At 39.7% G+C, this 16155-nt stretch overlaps 1 protein-coding gene across 2 annotated transcripts; it reads left to right on the top strand.

Annotated features, from left to right (window-relative positions):
- The first annotated feature begins 14596 nt into the window (after window positions 1-14596).
- Window positions 14597-14941, top strand: LOC116739192 (60S acidic ribosomal protein P1-like). 2 transcript variants are annotated; one of them, XM_032603390.1, is made up of 2 exons: window positions 14597-14667; window positions 14743-14941. In XM_032603390.1, exons 1-2 carry the CDS (start codon window positions 14597-14599, stop codon window positions 14939-14941), a joined length of 270 nt encoding a protein of 89 aa, XP_032459281.1. The 2 variants fall into 2 exon arrangements, with proteins under 2 accessions (XP_032459281.1, XP_032459280.1); XM_032603389.1 differs by having other exon boundaries at window positions 14597-14941.
- The last annotated feature ends 1214 nt before the right edge of the window (window positions 14942-16155 follow it).

Here is a 16155-nt window from a genome sequence, read left to right as displayed (position 1 = left end):
ATCTTTTCATAATTTGATTTCCTATGTGCTTTGTCTATAGGGAAAATATGTGCTTGTTTAGCACTATTGATATTAAAGTTTTCTTTAGCAGTTAACCTTCTCCTTATAAATTAAAAATAAAAATTCAGATTTTACAAGTAAATCTGTTAGTAGCTTTGATGCATGCTTTAGCATCCCAAAGTTAGGTGGTCTCTAGAATAAAGATAAGGTGAAATTTTGGAGGATGCAAGGCTGATGACAGCCCCTGGACTGTGGTCAACGCACCAAGGACATGCACCTGAAGGGGGTCAGTCCTGGAGGCGAGACATGCTTCCCTGGGGAGGCTGCTTCTGCACGACAGGGGATTTTCATTTGAGCCCCCAAAGTGTACACATTGCCTACCTAGAGGAAACACCAATCTGACACATCCAAACACTGGTAAAATTAGACACATTTAATGAATCTATTATTACAACTCAGCCTTACAAACAACTCCAAGAAGCTTCCAAGCCCAAAATAATTTTAACCAATATACCATTTCAAAGAGGTCAAAGCTTTGAAAAATTACATCACAGTTCACCAAGTAGAAATAAGTTTTCATCCTGGGAAGGTTAAGTAAGTGTTTATGTATAAGATTAATTTCACTTCTTTAGATGAGTGTCAAATATAAGCTATCCTAGGATATTTTAAATTTTGGCAAAACTTGAAATAATTTCCTAGCTTTTATAAAAATAATTCTTTTACCCTCACTAAAATAAGAAGGAAACCCATATAATGAGCATTTTCTATGTGCAAGGGGGTAAGATCAATGATTAATATACCTTACCTCATTTAATTTGTACAACTGCCTGATTAGTTAAGATATTGTACCATTTTACAGATGGGGAGAGTGAAGCATTAAAAATTTGTGGCTTAGCGAAAGTCATACAAGTAATATGTTATAGAGCCAGAATTATAATAACTTAGGTCTGTGCCCCCATTGGAGAAGAAATAAATGATAATTATTACTATGCTAATGTTTTCTAGCCAGAGACCACCAGGAACACACGTGTAGTTGAAGTTTGGGTTTATCACTCCTTGCATGAAGGGAGAACGCATGCCATGGGGAACCATAGGGGGTCTTAGGGGATTAGAAAGAGCCTATTAGAGGACTTGGGCTTTGGTTGGATGATTTAGGAAGGGGTCTAAGGAGGCTGGAGTTCACTCTGGACGGGATGGAAAGCAGGAGTCATTCTATAATGACAGGAAGGGCACCCTGGGTCAGGATAGAGCCGTAATGGTTGGTAAAGAAGGAACAGTCATTCACATTAGCCTATACAGGGGGATGTTTGGTTATTTCGTGGGTGGCACGGTGACCTCGCTTTCATCTGTATCCAGCCAAAAGCATGAAGTGGCTTTGTTTTATCTAAGTGACCTTGTCTGATGATGGTTCTGTGAGATAATCTATGTTTAACAGAAGAATATATAAACACATGGCCTGGCTGTGAGCACCAAGCCAGCTTCAAACAACGCTGAGTCCTCTCTGTAAGTGTCAGACCAGTTCCTGGATGTCAGGGCTGCTTCTTGATTTCTCTTCTAAGACCAACAGCAGAGTGGTAACTGTAGCTGAGCTGTGAAATTGTGAAACCAAGGATTCTCTGGCTGTTGACTAAAAGGGTCTTGAGGCTTTGGGTGCTTCTAAATGGGAAGTTGAGGCACAGGCAATGCAGTTGTGATAGGGCTGTCCACAGGACGTGGTTTCTGAGAAAGATATGAGGAGAGAGAGAAGAGAAAGACAGAGAGAGAGGAGAGAGATCACATTCAAGATGGAAGCTGCAATCTGTCAAAAGCCCATCTCATCCCATCTGCCATACTCTATTCATTAGAAATGTGTCACTAAGTTCAGCCCACACATCAAAGGGAAGGGAATTAACCTTCAACTCCTGAAAGAAGGAGTATCAAAGAACTTGTGAACATATATTTTTTTAATCCCCCAAAGTACATTTATTGTTTTGGTCATTATTATCCCATGAAATTTTCTACTATGTTCTATTAAGACATATTTCATGTTCTTTATATTATCATTAAGACAAATTGCATATTACACATTTTAACTTAATGAAGTTTACTTAAGTGCACTTAATGAGAGAGACAGAGAGAGGGAGAGAGAGAGAGAGAAACAATACCTATTTAAATAGTGCAGGGGAAAGAAAATACAATGCATGTTGCTTAACTGGATTCAAGTTCAAATTAACTAACTATAGAAGATATTTTGAGTATACTAAAGGAAATTTGAATACGGACTGGATGTTAGATGATATTAAGAAGTTATAAATTCTGCTGGTGTGATAATAAAATTGGGCCATTAAGGAAAATTCCCTTTTGAAAGAGATACTGAATTTTTTGGGGGTAAAATACAGTATCTGTAATTTATTTTGCATTTTCAATCCCCCTCTCAGAAAAGGTAAAGCAAATATGCCAAGATTAATGTCTTTCACAACTTAGTAAATGTTGCATGGATGTTCAGTATACTATTCTTTCTACTCTTCTGTGTTTCAATTTTTTAAAATAATAACAGGTCAAAATAAAACCAAAAATTCCCCCAACACACCAGTGCAGATGAGCTTGTCTCCACTCAGACCACAGGCAGGGAGTGAGGAAAAGGAGAGTATGGGCTTTGCTTTCGGTTGTCTTCTTGCCTTGTTGAGAGAAACTCTATTACAAAAGGATATTTTACGTGGAAATGCTTTTATAATATCCTACTATACGTTTGCATATACAAAATTATTTGTCTTATACTTTACGGGCTACTTTAGGGATTTTGGAAAACTACTTTGACCTCATCTGACTTTTGCCTGTTATGATGCTATTAGAACCGAGCCTGAAGTGACCGACCTCATAGGGGTGTTGCCACCCAAAGCTCGTGTGGTTTTTGTCTGTACATTCCAGGCAATGACCACCCAGGATGCCCTCTGGTTCTCGGCTCATGTGATCCAGTCTGGTGCAGTGGGTCCAAGTTGGGACAGTGTCAAAGTAATAGCTTGAGCTTCACAATGTTTGTAACTTAAATCTTCCACGTTGGAGATTTATCATTGAGTCCTTCCAGCTATGGGAATGGATTTGCCAGGTATCAGCGTTTGACACTGACAGTGTGGGTTGCGGAGGCTGAGTATATTGGAAGAGTCGAGGCTGCTGGAGAAAAGTGTGACAGGGTTGGGAGGAGCCGCAGGGAGGAGACGGCCTGGAAAGGAGTGGAGAAGGAAAGCCGATTGCAATTGAGGATGGAGCCAGAGACCATTGTGAATCTAGGGTCAGAAAAATCTGTTGTCTAGACGAAGAATTAAATAGAGCAAAGACAATGGTTGCCCGAACTCCAGGTTTCACTCATAAAACGACCTGAGGTAGGTCTGCAGTTACTGAGTGAAGGAAACCTTGTGTCTAATGGATCCTTTTGAACATTTACCTGTAATGATAGAATTAAAACATGATCTGTGCAGCACTCCTGCTGAAATCCTTCGATTGTGCCGTGAACGGTGTGGGGGGGGGCGGGGCATCGGATCCCACGCCCCCTCCTGCCAAGGCGACATTCAAATCTGTCATAACCACCGTCTGAATTCCATCGTGGAGGGGACCCGTTCCATCTGTTTGTCACGATGGCCCATTTGCAGCCAAGTGGATTTAAGCCTTTTAAATCATTTAAATCATTTAAAAATGATTTCCTCTCAAAAGCCCTTTCTTTGTGTGTGCGGTTTCCCAACAAGTCTCAGATGGAAGTTCACCTCACCGTCGTTGCCTCTTAGCAACTAACCCTCTGTTTAAATTATGCTTCAAAATGCTGCACATGACAAAGCTGATTCTCATTCATTTTCCAAACACCATGATATTCATCAGAATCTTGCAGTGGCCTTGCCCCCTCTGCAGTGCTTGCCTTGGATTTTTATCAGTGTCTGTCAGAGAACCAGGGTTCAAACTACTGGAGATCCAGATGACATCTGGCTACCCAGCTCCCCGGAATACTGGCTGCAGTGCTTATCAGTGCATTATTCATCAAAACTGATGATGCAAGGTACAGCATGCTGTCTGCAGTTCAGTGTATGAGTAGAAAGGGGTTGGCAGAAACGCCTGGTGTTCTGTGAGCAGCATGTAATCGATAGTCTGGGTGCTTATTCACTTCGTGTTGATGACTATTCCCTCTGGTACATTGCTGTATATTTTTGGGTTCACTGTACTACCAGCTGTGCAATTTTTCTTCCTCCTCTGTTCCTCCTATCAGCCCTGATACAGCACAACCTGTTTGTATGATGGGTGTCAAATCAAATAATCTAATGACCAAAAACAGGGCAGCAGGCATGGGCGAAAAGAGACCGATCTGCTAATATCCACGTGTACTCGGTAATAAAATCAAACGAGCTGCACTTAAATTCAGACTTTCTGCTACTTGACTCAGATGAAACGATACCAGTCCTCCCCTGTCTCCATCTCAAATGACAAACAAATCATTGGCATTCCCCTTCCATTTTATCCTCTAAGTGTGTTTGTGTGTGCTACACTTTGTAAATCCTATTCCCTCTGAGTAGAGGAACTTAGTTCCCTCTGTTAATGACAAATGCTCAACACTGTCAAGGGACTGCAGAATCTGAGAGGTCACACCTCAGCCCCCTCCTTCTCTGTTGATGCTATTAGGAATTGTACAGAATGTGCTCAAATCAATACTGCAATCCATCCAGTTACATCTGAGATGAAGAAGTTAATTTTCACTTGCAAGTTAAGGAGCAGTTATCCATCTTGTACAGTTTTTAAAATGTGATTATTTATTGTTATTAAGAGAAAAGCTATCTGCCATTTCTAAGATGTAGAAAAAAATAGACATCCAAGTGGAAAAAGCTAGTTTTAAATGTTCAAATCAGTCCCAAATTTTAGTCAACTTCTCAGCAATCACCACAGAAGTTCTTTAAGATTTAATATTCTCTGTGAGTCCGTATTCTTAAGAGCTCCTGTCTCAGGCAGCAGTGAAGCCTATGGTCTGGTAGGTGATTTGAAGACTGGACGGCTGTGGCCAGCGTGCACCATGGTGTTGGCCCATGTCCGGGGTTTGATAGCTGTGTCCATCATTTTTGTCAGGATGGGTGATCACTGTGGGCCAAAACCATGGTCACTAAGACGTTAACTGGTCTCCTGAATCTTCACACATTTTCATCAATAAGAAAAAAAAAAAGAATTCTTTATTTTTAGGATGAATGAGTCTAGTTAGACCAATTATAGTCGCCAGTGGTATTATGTGGATGCAGTTAAGACCTCAAGTGGGAATTCCAAATTCTGGGACTTGCTTTAGATGTAGCCCCGTAGCCACGCTACACACATATGACATCCACCTCTTGACAAATTCCACTCAAGTCTACTCAACTGCAGCTGCATTGGTGAACATCCAACACGTGTAAGGCACTGTCCTGTGTGTTGAGGGGTAAAAATATGATGAAAATACGGCTCTAGCCTCCAGTTGCTTAGGATTGATGGGGTGGAGTTAGACACGTATACACCTGACAGCAATGAGGGTACAACCGAGGCACAGACCATGTCCACAAGCCATGAAGATAGGGAGGAAAGTCTCTCGTTCTTATTTGAGGTGGGGAGGAGGGTGGTCCAGGTGATCGCTGGAGCTGGTCCTGGAAGTACAAGTAAGAATTTAAGGAGGGATTGGGAGTGTGAGGGGATATTCTGATGCAATACCATAAAAGGGGCAATGGAAAGTTGTGGGGATTGTAGCGAATGGTCTTATTTAACTAGGAGCATTCATGACAGGAAGAGAAAAGCATGAACTCTGGAGTTGTTGGCTCAACCTGTGTTTGGCTCTGCCTTTATTCCTTGGCTGTGTGACATGGAACCTCACCATATGTGAAACATATAAACCCTGTGTAGATGTACACCGATGATGGATAATAATCATATGTACCCCATAGTATCGTTGTAGGGATTTACGGGAATAAGGTATGTAAAGCACTGGGTTTGTGAAAGCCAACAGTAAATATTTCCTTTGGGGGCAGAGAGTGGGAGGTTCTTCACCATTGTTTAGTATGGCTCAGTTGGCAGCTGGAGCTCCTCAGTGTTTTGAGGTTTAGGGAAAGCTGACTCAAGCCCCAAATCCACTTTATGTTGTGTCTGTGTATCGCCAAGTCACTCCTGGCTTTGAGCCCTCTGAGCTTCTCTTCCAGAAGCAGCCCATGTCCCTCAAAACAGCTGGATGGATTGCCCAGGCAGAAGGAAAAGCAGATGCAAAGACCCTGAGGTAAGTGTGAGCTTGACTTACTCAAAGAAGAGCAAGGAAGTCCTAGGGCTAGAACAGAGTGGGGAAAAGCGACAGTGACCGGAGATGCAGTCAGAGTAGTAGTCAGGGCACAGATAATGGAAAGCACCATAGACCATGGCGAGGACTTCAGATTTTATCCAGAATGAAAAGACAAGTCTTTGAAGAGTTTTGGTAAAGGGAGTGAGATGATATATCTTATGCTTAAAAGGACCACTCTGGCAGCAAGAAAGGAAAATAGATTGAAGAGGCAAAAGAAGCAGGGAGACCACTCAGGAGACTCTTGAAATAACCCAGGTGAGAGCTGATGGTGGTTTGGGCTAGGGTTGTAAATGGTGGACATGGTTAGAAATGCTCTAGGGAGAGGTGAGATGATTCATTCATGGATAGAATACAAAGGTGAGGAAGAAGAGTCAAGGGCAAGTCCACAATTTTTGACCAGAGCAACTAGAGGGTAGAGGTACTGCTTAGCAAGTGGGAAAGGACTGAAGGAGGAACAGGTTTGGGGGAGGGGAAATCAAGAGTTCTGCTTTGGACATGTTAAGTCTGAGATATCTTTTCCTATTAATCATCCATCAAATGGAGATGTCGAGCAAATACTGGAATACATGATTTTAGAATCTGGGGCGAGGTTAGGGCTCAAGATTAAATTTGGAAATGTATAATCCTCTGCTGTTAGATGAAAACATTACATTTATAGCTCAAAATTATGGAAATAACATGGATTTAAATTCGGACAAAGAGGAAAAAAATTTCTTCTGAGTCAGTTTGCCTTCAACACCACCAAGTACCCTGTGGGGCCTAGGGGACAGGGCCCAGGGAGCCAGGCCAGCTCTGTGTATTGGCCTGTGTGAGGTCCTGAGGACCCTGAGGGCCGACAGCAATGAAGGGCATGCACACAGACCCAGCCGGGGAAGAGGGAAGCAGAAATCAAACTGCTCCAGAATACATCCAGAGCAAACAAGCAAAACTCACCTTCCTTTATTTTCTGTTTTATATCACTGAGCAATTTGATTATAACAAATCAGCAGGACAAAGCTTTTCTGTGGGGAGACAAAAATCAACGAGAAGAATCAAGGTTGAGTAAATGTCCGATGGATACGCAGGGGAGAGAATACATTTTCCAGAATAAGAGGGGAACGCGTCAGAATTAGTTGTTTCTAAACACAAAGTTACTTTTACTTTCATTTAGTGCTTTCAGTGGGTTTGAGGGGGTGGGTCACATCTGTGGAGAAACAGTCCATGACCTGAGAAGGTTTCAGAAGTGTTTATGATATGTTTTTTGACTTGATGAGATGTGGAAATTTTTCACAAAGGAATTTCTTTATGAAAGTAATTGGGTAAGTCATTGGGAAAGAGTACACGTCCAAATTAAAGCTGGCAGCAGCAATGCAGTGACCTGACTGGCTGTCATCAATTTCAGCTCATGCAATCACACTGGAAAGGAATCGATGCCTGTAAGTGGAAGCCATCCTGGTGCACCACTCAGCCATCCCTTCAAGGGAAGACCTGCTACAAGGAGCGCGAGTAGACAACAGCCTCTGAGCGTAGGTGACCTTGGGATCTGCCTCCGCTTTTAAGCCAGTGCCGAGCACTTGCATGGCAGCCCTCAGCAGACCACTGAGCAAAACAGTGGTGAAGGGCTTGTGATCTCTGGAGAGTGTGATCTCTCCCACTGCTCTCTGGGAGCTTATTGTCCTGCAGTCCCTTGTTGACTGATCGAGGCTTCCTCAGAGCTGCCCCACAGGCTGAGGTTCTCCCTGCCTGACGCTCCTTCCTTCCCTCGTATTTCCACAGGCATCAGACCTACATCAGAGTCTGAAAGTTTTCTCTAATTGCTCTTGTTTTTTTCCCCCTTTATCTGTAACAGGCATTATCCCCAATTAATACCTTGCATTTCTAGCTCTGTCTTAGGATCTGCTGCTGGAAAGACTCAACTGACACACCATGTCACCCTTTATTTCGTTGTATCGGGAACTTGTGGAGAATACATGGGAAAACAATTTTTAAAAACCTACTTTTATTATTTTTTATTTACTCATATATTCCCCATTTACACCAATTTCTGCTTTATATAAAGGTGTGACATACTCTGCGATATTCCTTGCCTCCAATCCCTGATTAACAGGTTTCTGCTCTGGTTGGATCATATGTACTCTTTCTAAGAGAGAATTTAGCATGTTTTGAAAGAATGCTAACATTTTGGAAGAATTGACACTAACAAGTATGTACATTATTCAAAAGGTAAAATCTCCTCTGACAGTTAAAAAATTGTAAACTGGTATCAACTATTTTCCAATTTTCCTTGCAGTTGGCTGACACAGAATTGTTCTATCAAATATAAATGGTCTCTAATTATAACAGATTTAGGGAAGAATGACTGTGATGGAAAATCTGAAAACAATTGGGACCAAGTTGAGATGGGCTGAATCAAACTGAAAGCTTCCTCAAATGAACATCCTAGTATGCTTTCAGCAAAGTGTTCATTTTCAGTGCATCCTTCTCATCTGTAACTCCTTAGTGCCATGTGTGGTTTCTGTATGAGAAAGTCTGTGAAATCAACCATCTATCTTTCTTTCTTATTTTACTGCTAAACAGAGCCCTGACATGGGTTTTGGATCATGAGCCCATGACCACGTGGACCTTGGCCAATTCACCCAAGCTTTTAGGGTCTCCCTTCCACGTGTATGGAAGGAAGGGGTTGAACCGGAAATTCACTATGATCAATTTCAGCTCCTAATGTCTATCATTTTATGGAACGAAAAAGGAATAAAATATGCCTAAAGTCATCTTCCTGTGCTACTTCTCCTTCTCTCAAAAACAAAACACTAAAACATATTCAGTGTTTCAAAGACATTTTTGCTTTATTCAAACCCTTTCCCCCGCTTTGCAGGATGATCTTGACGAATTTCAGAGGAATTGAGAAGACCGATTTCCAGATCATCTGGAGTAATTAATTCCAGTGGCTGGAGTTAATTATGATGAGGTAATTCATAAAGTATACAGTAGAAATAAAAGCAACTGATGAGACTTCATCTGCAGTGGGATTCGTTTCTTCAAAGGCATTCTTCTGGCAACAAGTTTCAAAGTTAAACATGTGTGCTTCAATGGTGGGAAAACAGTTTATGAGGTTATCATTAGGTATGGGTATGAATTATGTGCAAACGGCCTTATGTATATTTTTGCAGATATGATACAGGCCTAATTGGTGTATTACATGGGGGAATTAATGACTATAGCAGAGACCTCAACTCCATCATGTTTTTCATGTGGAAATTATGGTTATTTACAAAAAAAATCCATTAGTAAAAATGGCATGATATTGTGAAATAATATTAACATCAATATGAAAAATTAACAGGAACATATTCAGTATAAAAATGACAATTTGGGAAGCACTCTCAAATCTGTATTATAAAAATAAAGGATTTGCAATAATGCAATAACAGAATGTATTTCTGTTTTATGATTCAGATAGTAAAGCACTTAGGTTCCACTTTCATGGTTTATGCTGTTATCAGAACCCCCTGATATAATTAGATGGCCTTATTTTGGCCTTATTACTTATATTTTCTTATTGCATAGCAAAAATCCCACTGGTGAGAAAACCCCTCAATATCTTAAATCTAAGAGCTATGTTGCTGAAATAAGCATGAGAGCCTGAAATCAAGTTCATTCACAGAAAAAGGAGCCAGGATTTTTGTAAGCTGATTAATAAAGATAATACCATTCCTGAGCATTTTCAAACTTTTTATTAGTTTAAAAATTGATTTTACTTTCATAATCTCTCTCATTTTATTCTCCTAATGCCCCTGTGAGGTAGATGCTACTGTTCCCATTTTGTAGATGGAAAAGTTTATGGTTGTATTAAATGGCAGAGCAGAGACTCGAACATTTATCATGCTACTCAACAACTCCGTTCTACTCACAACGCTGGAAATTACAAGCAGAACCATTTAGCTAAGAAACAGCACGTGTATACAGTGTGCTTTGTAATATTGTGTTTAAAAGCTGATTATTAAAATCTATTCCTGACCCTTTCTCAGAAATGCCAATACTTCACTTTTTACCTTAAGGCTGGGTACCTAAGTTTTAAGGCAGGTTTTGTTGTTAACCGGCTTTGAATCCTTAGCCAAACAGCTTGCCCTCTCTGAAAAGAGGGGACTGAAGTCTTCTAGATCTAAAGCACTTGATTCAAATTTTGTTAAACTAAAATAAATGTACTCCTGATTAACTGACCATGTCATTGTCACTTATGTCACCATATTGTAGTGGTTATAGGTTGCAATCAATGGCTCAGAAAGATTGCTTCTATAAGAACAAGCTCAAATAAGCTTGCATAAGACATTTCCTTTGAAAATTATTATATCTGAAAAGTTTTTTCTCTAAAATATCTTATATGAATAAGGCAAAACTTAACCTACTTTGTTAAAAAAAAGAAAGAAACAGAAGAAAAATTCACAAATGGAGATAGCTTAACAGTGTCTTAACAATTTTCTATTCTTTACTGATTTAGGTACCAGACTACAGAAATGTTTTAATTATTGAGAGCAGGAAAACAATCTCACCGGTCTTTTGACATTAATATAAGCAGGTTGGCTCACATATGCTGTGCTAAGTGTATAGAATGGTCTAAAAATGGGACAAATATACTTGCCCCTGAGAATGTGAATGGAGCTAAAAAATCAAAATAATTGTTAAAATGCTGGCCACACCTGATGAAAATATGAATTTGAAATGAATTTCCAACTTTATTATAAATAGAAGCATTTGAATTTTGCTTAGGATCTTTGTGGCATTTCAGATAAAAAGTTGTCAGCCAAAACACTGCTATTGTAATAATGTATTTCAGTTCAAGTTACATATGCTGTTGATCCTTGAACAATGCAGGGGTTAGGGGCACTGACCACCCGGGCAATGGAAAATCCACATATAAGTTATGGCTGACCCTTGCGTCCACAGTTCCACATCTGTGGATTCAACCACCACAAACCCGTGTAGTACTGTAGTACTTACTACTGAAAAAAAATCTACATATAAGTGGACCTGCTCAGTTCAAACCCATGTTGTTCAAGGGTCAACTGTATTTCATGTCTTATACATTTACAATAAGTTCTCCCCAACTTCATCCCCCTCAAAAAACATGTCCCAGTGGTAGCTATTGTTTGTTATGGATCCAGCATTATAGGTATTATTTACTTTTATCTTCTAAACAACTGTGTAAGTGAGGTGTTGTTATCTCAATTTTGCATATAAGGAAAACAAGTTCAGTAGTAAATCCAGGTGTACCTGCTTCACAAGGCAAGTTGGTTTGATTAACCACAAAACTTTCTGTCCACTTTGTAGCCAATTGCTGTAGCATTCTATACACCTATGTGCTAGGAAATATGAATACTACTGTGGTGGAAATTTCTATGTGGTGGTTTTTCTGGAACATAAGAAAATTCTGGGAGTGATCATGAGTAGTCCTCAGAAATAACCATTTTCCCCCTAAGAGGAAAATTCCTTGATGCTTGGGGAAAGGCATCAGTTTTCTAAACTGATGTGCCTTTGTGTTGGGTTATGTATCTGTATCTCTGTCCATTGGCAGACTTTTTTGGGGCTTCCCCTTGCTTCCCAGCACAGGATCAATTTTTCATGGGAAGAGGCATGACCTAGGACATTTGCCTATTTTATATATAGAACTATAAAGATAACAATACCCTCCAGCAAATGAGGAAACCTGTGAGCTGTAAATGCCTGTGTCTCCAATTAATTCACAGACTTCCCTCCAAGGGAGGGACTTATTTTGCATTTGAACTCCAAAACACCTTTCAAGATTGTTAAACTTAACACCAGCCTGAAAGTCCCAATCATGCTGGAGATCAGTTAACTGCTTCCAGTGTTCTACTAGCTCCCCTTTAAGATGTTTGCATTTTAGAGTAAGTAATTTGGCCATTACCACATTTGCACCAAATAAAAACACATTATTGTTTTGTATGATAGTAAGTTGACTTATAATACTCAAATGCACCAAAAGCTTGCTCCTTGACTTTCTTATCTGAGCTAATAGTCAATATCATCCTTTTCCCGCTTTACCAGTTTCAAATCTCATCTTGTCTTCCTCTGTACACTTGTTTTATTTGAATTCTTTCTTTCCATGACACAATTGCTTTCCTCATTCCCACCGTGGGATTTAAATGCTCTGATACTCCCCTGTTACAAATTTCAAACCAACTTTCTCATATTGCATCAAAATTAATTCCTTGACTACTTGATTATCTAATTATTTGCCATTAACTTTAATAGTTTAAAATAATAGTCTCTTATGACAACAATTGATGTTCATGGTAGAAGATTTATACAATTAGATAAGGGGTAAAGAGAAAATAAGAAACACTGCAGTATCATCAACTAGAAATAACCTGTGTTATGGTATATAGTTTTTCTTTATTTCCATGGATATTCTTATTTACAAATATTACAATAATGAATCATACTGTATAAACTATTTTGTAACCTTTCCCCACAATATAACATGAATATATTTCTATCTTCCTAAATGCTATTTTTCAATCTTATTCAAAATGATTTTATAATTTCCCATTATATGGGTATACACAGTTTATTCAACCAGTTCTCTAATGTTAGGCTAGAGGTTCTATCCATGTTTTTGGTTATTGTAAACAAGTATATTGATAAACAACCTTGGTAAATAAATCTTTGTTACATCTGTAATCATTTTCTTAGGGTGAATTCTTAGAGGAAGAATTACTAGGTCATAGTCTGTACACAATTTTAGGATTAAAAAAATGGATATATTTTTCCAAAGTTACATCCAGCATAGCTGTACCAATTTATACTCCTTAAGCTTATTGATGATTCCTGCATCATTATCCCTGAATATTATCAATTTTAAAGTACATTTTCTAGGCAAAAACTCACTGATTTAATCAGTTTTTATTTGACTAGCTGAAATAATTGAACTTAAAACTTTTTCCTGGTCTATCGGTTTTTTGTTTTTAAAAAATATTTATTTATTTATTTACCTTTGGCTGCATTGGGTCTTCGTCGCTGTGCGTAGGCTTTCTCTAGTTGCAGTGAGCGGGGGCAACTCTTCATTGCGGTGCGCGGGCTTCTCATTGCGGTGGCTTCTCTTGTTGCGGAGCACGGGCTCTAGGTGTGCTGGCACAATAGTTGTGGCGCACGGGTTTAGTTGCTCCGTGGCATGTGGGATCTTCCTGGACCAAGGCTTGAACCCTTGTCCCCTGCATTGGCAGGTGGATTCTTAACCACTGCACAACCATGGAAGCCTCTCCTGGTCTATCTTTAGTTGTGTGTGTATGTGTTTTACTGCCGGTTCATGTTCTTTGCTCATTTGTTTATTGGAATATGTGTTCTTTCTTAAAAATTAATTTTTAAGAACCCTCCATATATTAAAGATATTAAAATCTAAATGTCACATATGTTATAAATATTTTTCCAGTTTAAAAGGTCTTTCAATTATTTTGTTTCAGACAGTTCAAAAATGTGTGGAGTTTACCTTTTCCTTTAAAGTATTTGTTGCTTTGATATCACAGTTATCAACACATTTCAACCCTAATATTAAATGTATTTTTTCAACTACAACACAGTTTCTAGTATTTCTATGATTTTACTTAAAAATTTAGATTTGCACTATTTAAAAGAGTGAAGGATCTAACAACAGATTAGGAAGATACTAGAGGGAGAAGCAGAGGAATCCCCCTTACCACTCTTCACTTTCAGCCTCCCAGGCTGGTAGATCTGGTTTGATGGTGGTGGGACAATGACCTTACAGGAGGTCAGGGTTAGACTCACCTTGTAGGGTCACCTGGAAAGAAATATCAGCATCTGGAGAGGAAGTGACAAAGAAGGGAGGTGAAAGCCTGGTGAGCACAACTTTGCCTGCTCCTGTGCTATAGTGCATGGATGCTGTCCATCAACGGCATTCCTTAAGGATCCTCTCACATTCTCCAGATTGTGCTGAGTTCCATCCAAACTGAGTGTGAAGACCACACTTTCCAATGGCCCCACTTTGGAAGAGAGGAAGGGGCCTGACACCCAGAGGTACGAAGTGGTACGGAAAGAAGAACAAGATGTGACTGGGCCAGGGTAAATCCACCCAGGACCATCTGTTTGCAGCGTGTGTCCCCTTAAACATCTTCTCGGACAAGAGCACAAACTGTCCTATTCAAAAAGGCTTACTTGCCTTTCCTCAGCTGCCTCTAAGCTGCTCAGTCCTTCTGGGGAAGCAAAGGCCGCTTTTGGGGTGAGGCCCTCGCTTCATCCAGCGACTAGCACCATGCCCGGCAGCCCCACCTAGCACTTGCCCGCACCATGGCCTCCGTCTTGGAGCTGGCGTGCATCTACTCGGCCCTCATCCTGCACGACGATGAGGTGACAGTCACGGAGGATAAGATAAACGCCCTCATTAAAGCAGCCGGTGTAAATGTTGAACATCTCTGGCCAGGCTTGTTTGCAAAGGCTTTGGCCAATGTCAACATCGGGATCCTCATGCACAATGTGGGGACTGGTGGACCTGCCCCAGCAGCTGATGCTGCCCCAGCAGGGGGTCCTGCCCCCTCCATCACTGCTGCCCCAGCTGAGGAGAAGAAAGCAGAAGCAAAGAAAGAAGAATCTGAAGAGTCTTATGATGGCATGCGCTTTGGTCTTTTTGACTAAACCTCTTTAGTAACAGGGTCAATAAAAAGCTGAACTCATTGCTGCCGTTGGTCTTAAAATAAATAAATAAACAAACAAACAAATAAATAAATAGGCTTTCTCAGAATTCCTAGCAGGAAATTTCTGTTTATATATTATTGGTCAGGCGTGTGTAACAGGAACACCTCTCACTACTGGAGAGGCTGGGAATGCAAGTGTTTATATGGGCACGTTGGCACCCTTAATCCAATGAGCATTCTCTTAGTAAAGGAAGAAGGAGAGATACATTGGATGGAAAATAACAGTCTCTGTTATTAATGGGGGAGAATTTGAGAAACAATTCAAATAAAATGTGAACATTCTAAATAATAATATGCTGAGTAGAATATCAGTTATCTACTTTATTACTTCATAGGGTTATTTTGAGTATTAAATGAGAGAAGGCTCAATTAGTCTTACCCACAATTATTATACATTTAATTTAAATGAGCTAATGCCTATAAAGTGTTGCACAGAGCAAAGGCTCAAAATATATTAGCTGTGGTTCTTTGCTGTTATGAAAACGTTTCATTCTCTGGGATTCTTTGCTTCTGCTTCATAAATTATATGAATACAATTCTACACAGAGGTTTTTATTTCCTATCTACACGATGGTCACAGGTTTAACCTTAAGGGAGATGGCAGTGCTTTCCAATCATGTCACATAAAGCATCACTTATGAAGAATGTTTTGGGAAGCTGTAGCAGATGATAATATTTATCTGCCTTACTGTAACACTTTATTTTATAACAGGTTGATTCACGAAGGTTTGTTGGAGTCAGGATTGTTATAATGAACATCCAATGTTTGTAAGTCTATTTGAGAATACTTGGTTGATATCAACTGTCTTATATTCAAAAGGCATAAAAAGAATAATGAGTAAAGCATACTTTCAAAAAACTGCTGTAACTTAGAATTATAGGATCATTAAATTTTTGAGCTGGGAGGATTTTAGAGGGGAAACCGAGGCTGGGAGTGTGTAGAGTGAATAAGTGGATTGGAGAAGTTCACAAATAGGTAATATCATCTATTATATCTTGTCTCATGAAGTCATATCAAGTAGAACATGAAAACCCTTTGCTTATGCTATGCTTTATTTTTCTAGTGTAATTGGTATTATAACCGTTTAGTTGTGGTTTCCACTATAGCAATGAAAAATATATAGTCTTTGTTGGGTGAATTGATAAAAAATAATG

This window comes from Phocoena sinus, chromosome 14 (assembly GCF_008692025.1).
Source record: "Phocoena sinus isolate mPhoSin1 chromosome 14, mPhoSin1.pri, whole genome shotgun sequence".
Classification (NCBI taxonomy): domain Eukaryota; kingdom Metazoa; phylum Chordata; class Mammalia; order Artiodactyla; family Phocoenidae; genus Phocoena; species Phocoena sinus.
Note: the sequence above shows the minus strand (reverse complement) of the source record. Positions and strands in the feature narration are given on the sequence as shown.

Excerpts from the sequence above, each read along its gene's own strand:
- LOC116739192 (XM_032603389.1), top strand. The coding sequence starts at position 14,597 with ATGGCCTCCGTCTTGGAGCTGGCGTGCATCTACTCGGCCCTCATCCTG.